At 31.6% G+C, this 6,354-nt stretch overlaps 1 protein-coding gene across 1 annotated transcript in view; it reads left to right on the plus strand.

The window, feature by feature from the left end:
• tmem117 (transmembrane protein 117) overlaps window positions 1–6,354 on the plus strand; it is a 64,754-nt gene that overhangs the window by 44,508 nt on the left and 13,892 nt on the right. The window contains exons 5-6 of the mRNA XM_016515730.1: window positions 1,780–1,877; window positions 5,901–6,060. Coding sequence (XP_016371216.1) covers window positions 1,780–1,877; window positions 5,901–6,060 — 258 coding nt within the window. The remainder of the gene's footprint in view (window positions 1–1,779; window positions 1,878–5,900; window positions 6,061–6,354) is intronic.

A 6,354-nucleotide genomic window follows, 5' to 3' on the forward strand; every position in this document is an offset into this window, starting at 1 on the left:
TGTGTGTGTGTGTGTGTGTATGTGTGTGTGTGTGTGTGTGTGTGTGTTCGGTGCATTAGTATTCCTGGTATTCAGACCGCATATTAATATATGACCGGATGAACAAAAGAGAGGAGAGGAGGAGAAAAGCGAGGGATGAAGAGTGAGAGGAAGGGCGAAGGAGCGTCTAAAAGTGCTGAATCGAGACGGCTTCTGCATGCCATTAATTCAGTCCTTCATCTGCACAGATTTATTTCACTTTCTCCTTCCCTCCTCACGGCTTTCAGTCTTTCTCCTGTGAAGGATCAGATCGTCATCAGGGTGACCTTAGACGGGTACTGCGCAGTGTGCACACTCCATAGGGCACAACTCTAGTGCACCTGACAAACCATCATGCAAATAAATATACCTTGATGTCATACATATTTTAAATAATCTTTATGAATTTATTTGTTTATACATTTATATTTATAAATATTCATATATAAATATATTATAAATATTAATTTTAAATAGCTTCTTTTGATCCCATGTTGGCTTTTAATGCTTCATTAAAAGTGGAATTATTTAAAGATCTCTTCACAAGAGCAGCGGTCAAACTGACAGGTGCCACTCAAACTGATTGACACACTGTGTTTACTTCAGCGTATCTTCACTGTCTGTTTCTAAACAGCGTTATAGATGTTGACAGTCGTGTGGATACAGCGCTCATCGACTCTGAAAAGAGGTTTTCCCAAGTTCACAGAAGGACACACAGCAAACAAACATCTGACATCAAAGTGAGGATCAGATCGTCATCAGGGTGACCTTAGACGGGTCCCTGCGCAGTGTGCACACTCCATAGGGCACAACTCTAGTGCACCTGACAAACCATCATGCAAATAAATATACCTTGATGTCATACATATTTTAAATAATCTTTATGAATTTATTTGTTTATACATTTATATTAATGTAAAGGAACATAATATGTTTTATGTTATTATTAGTAAAATGTTTAATTTGTCATAAGCTAAACTCAGTTTAGTGGTAAATGACTATTGCAGTTTTTAATATATTAAATATATTTAAATATTTTGCATGAAATTGTTATCCATTTGACATGAACGTGAAATGCAAAAAAAAAGATAATTTTTTTACATCAGCAAGATGAACTAAAACTGCAATAAAAACTATATTTAAAAACACACACACATACACAAAGCAAAATTAAAATGCAGAAAATATAAAAATAAAAACCAAAACCAGTTCAAAATATGAATACAAAACACTATCTCAGTGACACTAAAATAACACTGATTTGATTTCATTTACGTTGTGTATTTTAACTAAACACAAAACAATTTTCTTTAGAATAACGTGCACTGATGAATCATTCACAATGTTATTAATAATTAATGTTGAAGAAAATAAAAAAACAGATATACTGAACACGCATACATACATAAATATATTTAGAATATTTATGACAGTCCAGTGTTACTTTAATGTCACTGAGAAACTTAGAATTAGAATTTTAGATTTTTTTTGTTAACATTCTTAAATAGATTTAATTTTATATTTTCCATTTTCACTACTTTCACATTTTAATTATTTTTTAAATTAGCACTTTTTTGTTTTATCAATATAGATAGATACAACAAAAAAAAATAGATATGCTGAACTTTATTACATTGAAAACATTGTGGATATTGAATAGCTTTTCTTTATTTGACTCTTTTATGACTCTGAGCTCAGTCGCTGTGAAAGTCAATAAGGAGTGTTTGTTTGTTTGTTTTTGTTTGTTTGTTTGTTTCCAAGGTAACAGACATGATGCTGCAGGACACTCATTATCCGGACTGGGGCCGGAGCGCCAGAAACTTGTGGAGACGGGGGCACAACCGCATTGTTTTGTTCTGGTGAGATGATGATGTGATCCCGTCAGAAACAACCAATCAGAATCGAGACTGAAGCTGTATCCGCTCCAGCCTCAGAAGGGAAAATTAAACGGCGTGTATGGAATCGGTGATTAATAAAATAGGTTTCATGTGTCTCAATCAAAAGATTTACTAACAGCTTGTGCCAGCACAAACGGTCATTTGGCGTTAAAATAGTACTGAAGAATTAGGCGTGGACAGTTATTTTTGCGCCTGACCTTATTGAATATGCATTTGTAAGAGTTTCCCTTTCAGACGCAAAAGTTATGGGAGGAGAGAATTAAAATAAATCACGCAATGTGATTTACTAACAATCGCGCTCGTCAAATTACTGGTATTTGCGCCATTATTTAACGCCCAAAAAAGCACATCTTAAACTATTTTGCACCTGCGTCGTAAGTAGATCACCCGCACCAGGGGTCTCATTTATAAAACTCTCCGTAGAATAGATTTCATCCTAAAAGTGTACGTACGCTGAAAAACTAGATTTTGCGTACGCACAAAAGTACGCCAGAACCTGCGCTTCGACCACTGAATCCAGCAGTGTCCGCCATAATATCGACGTAAGTGCACGTCATTGATCATTGTTCTCGCTAAAAACTATTTTCTCATAAGATGAGATCTGCACTTCAGTTTAAAGATGAATTATTGTGCACCTATAGCACTCCTCACTGTCAATAAAAGAGGAAAAGTGATCGAGCGCATTTACTACAAAGATGTCTAAATTCATATAATTTTGGTTTAAGTTCTGCGTAATGACTTTATATAATTTCTGTCCTTATCTCCATATGAGAGTGGAATATTTAACGTAAATGTATATAAACAGAGCTTAAAATCGTTGTTTTTACTTCATTAATTTTCTCACTCCAGGAAAAAGAGTTCGTACGCATGGGTCAGAGTTTGCGTGCAGGTGCGCAAATTTTCCCGTCAAGTTTGTTTTTATAAATCCCAAATTTCGCGGCGGAAGTAGCGTACACCTCTTTCAGGGCTCTTTTTGTGCGTACGCAACGGTTATAAATGAGGCCCCTGATGAGCATCGGCTCTGCTTATTTGCGACTACGCTAATTTGCGCTGTGCTTGGTATATTGCGTTGGTCGATATGCAAATGAGATGTTAATCGCGTCTGTGTTCTTTAATTTGCACGTTGTCAGTCCCATCGGCGCTGTTTTGGAATTGCGCTCTCGAGCTAATTTGCCCTGTTTAGTAAATCTTTAGCCCTTAGTGGTAAATGGCTATTGCAATTTTTAGTATGCAATTATTATTATTTTTTAATTTATATTAAATATAGCTTAATATTTAATATGCAATTTATAATAATTTGATTTAATTTACAAGATGTAGTTTTAGTTGTAAGCAAAAATTTATTTTCTTAAGAAAAACGTGCACCGATGAATCATACACAATAACGACATTATAAAGAAATAATTTAAATGATTAAATAAAGTTTTAAAATAAACAAATATACTAGCAGATTTTGAATCATAAATAAGTTTAATGAAAAAATTACACAAACACATTACAATGCCATTTTTGCAGTTTTAGTAGTCACATTAAATTAGAATTATTATTAAAATATTTTTTATTATAATAATTATTAATATGTAATAATAATATTTTTTATAAATAATACTTTATGTATTTATTAACATATTGATTCTATTTTATAATTATAATGTAATAATATTATAATTATTAATATAATGTTAATTGGTCATAATCGAAACTAAATGTAGTAGTAAATGGCTTGCTGTTTTTAATATGCAGTTACTTTAAATATATATTTTAATATTGAATCATTTTAGTTTTTAATTATTTGTTAATAAGTTTAACAGTAATATAATTATAATTAATAATATATTTTCATGTATTATTTATGAATATTTTATCATTATAATTACTGTAATTCCTTGTGAATTTTAATAATTCTAATTATATTTTAATATTTAATATGCAGTTTGTTAATTATTTACAGTATTATTTACAGTGTTTAATTTGAACGGTGAACAAAAACATTTGTTTCCTTTCGATGAATCTTTCACAATAAGCACATGATTAAGATATATGATAAATAAATAATATTATTAAAGCGAGTTCAATGCAGGTTTATGCACCCAAAACAGCAGCCCTGCTCATAAAAGGAGGATTTCGAGACGAGGTTTTGACGAATAATGTGTGCTTTTAAAGCCTCTGGTCAATGTAAACATGATTATCTTACATTAGGAATGAGATTTGAGTGTGTGTTTGCTGTCATTATGGGTTAAATCCTCTGAAAATATCCTTAATATGGGAATAACAAACGCCGTTAAACTGTGTGTGAGTTAATAATGTTATTTTAATGCTTGTTTCCATTATCAGCACGTTTAATTAAAGACTCGCGCAGCAGAAAATCGATCAGCGCCGCTGCGTTTGTACGTGACCGAACACACACTTTGACCCTGAAAACACACTCGACAACGCGACCTCTGACCCCGATGCACATCACAGCCTTTACTAAAGCTTACTTCGTTCATTCTCACTATATCTGCATTTCTTCAGTATTATAATATATATAAATCCATGAAACAAGATTAATGTACTTTAGAAGCAAGAGTGTGTGAGATATTAAGAGCTAAAACAGAGACAAAAATACTCATTCAAAACTCTTTTTTTTTGCAGTTCCAGTAGTTTGCATTCATATTATATTAAATATAAATTATTAATATAGTATATTTGTTTTATTATTAATGTAATGTTTAATTTGCAATACATTTTTGTGGTAAATGAATATTGCAATTTTTAATATGCATTATTTAAAAAATGCATATTAACTATATTTTAATATGCATTTTTAATAATTAATATGATTTAATTTACAAGTTGTAATTTTAAATGTAAATGAAAATTAATTTTCTTTACAAAAACATTGCACTGATGAATCATTAAAATTTTTGTGGTAAATGAATATTGCAATTTTTAATATGCATTATTTAAAAAAATGCATATTAACTATATTTTAATATGCATTTTTAATAATTAATATGATTTAATTTACAAGTTGTAATTTTAACTGTAAATGAAAATTAATTTTCTTTAGAAAAACATTGCACTGATGAATCATTCACAAGGGCAGCATTATGAAATGAGTAATATTATTAAAGAAAGTTTTCAAATAAACAGATGTAGTGAACTTTGGAGAATTATTGTGAAGAATAAACGAATTAAAAACACGTGGAAAAATCTCCCAGCGCAGTAAGACATTAAAATATCATTTTTGTCGTTCACATTCATATTGTATTAATATCATATCTTTAATTAGTCAAAATCAAAATTAAATTTAGTGGAAGATGACTGTCGCAATTTTTAATATGAAATAATTTTCAAAAATGCATATTTAATATATATTTTATAACAGTTTGATTGTTGATTGCCATTTTAACTGTAAACAATTTTTTTTTTATAAAAAAAAAACAAGTACAAAAAAAAGACTCTTAATTAAAAAAAAAATCTGCAAATGAAGTAAGACATAAACAAACAAACAATAATTCAAAACTCATTAAAGTGTTTTTTGTATTGTCAGTGGTTCACATTCATATATTAATATACATTATTAATATAATTTTAGTTAATTTTAAATGTATTAAAGTTTATTTTATTGTTAATACAATTTTAATATTACCATGATATATAAATATAATACATAAATGTTATATTATATTATATTATATTATATTATTAGGGCCCGAGCACCGATGGTGTGAGGACCCTATTGGAATTGCTCCGTTTGCCCGGGTGCGAGGGCCCTTTCATCGCTGCTTGCAGCTTTAATTATTATATTGTATTTGTTTTTGTATTTACTTTTTTTTTTTTTACTTTTCAACCATCCCATCTCACATCGTTGTATTTATTAGTTTGTTTTAACTTTTTTTTAAAAATATATTTATTTTAAAAAAAAAACAGACTCTCAGACTCATTGATGAGGTCTCTATGAGCTGGTAGTGAGTGAGTGCTGCTGTGTGTGTTTGTCAGGACGGTGCTGTTCTCTCTGACCTCTGTGGTGGTTCTGGTCATCAGTACGGACTGGATCAGGTGGGATAACCTGAACCGCGGCTTCTTGCCGAGCGACGAGGTCTCCAGAGCGTTCCTGGCCTCCTTCATCCTGGTCTTTGACCTACTCATCATCATGCAGGTACAAACACGAGCTCGCCTGACGCTCCTTCATTGACTGTGTCTGTGTGTGTGTGTGTGTGTGTCTGTGTGAGTGAGTGAGTGAGTGTATGTAAGCTCTTGACTGATTCTTGTTTAATGTCCTCCACATCGCCGCAGGCAGCAAATCACAATGGAGTGTGTCACTGTCTCATGAATATGCTAATACGAGCTCAACAGCTCTCACTGTTCGTCCTGTAATAACCTCACTCACACACACACACACACACACACACACTCTCACACACACACACACACACACACACACACACACACA

Source organism: Sinocyclocheilus rhinocerous, unplaced genomic scaffold (genome assembly GCF_001515625.1).
Source record: "Sinocyclocheilus rhinocerous isolate Xijiao unplaced genomic scaffold, SAMN03320098_v1.1 scaffold116, whole genome shotgun sequence".
In the NCBI taxonomy this organism is placed as follows: domain Eukaryota; kingdom Metazoa; phylum Chordata; class Actinopteri; order Cypriniformes; family Cyprinidae; genus Sinocyclocheilus; species Sinocyclocheilus rhinocerous.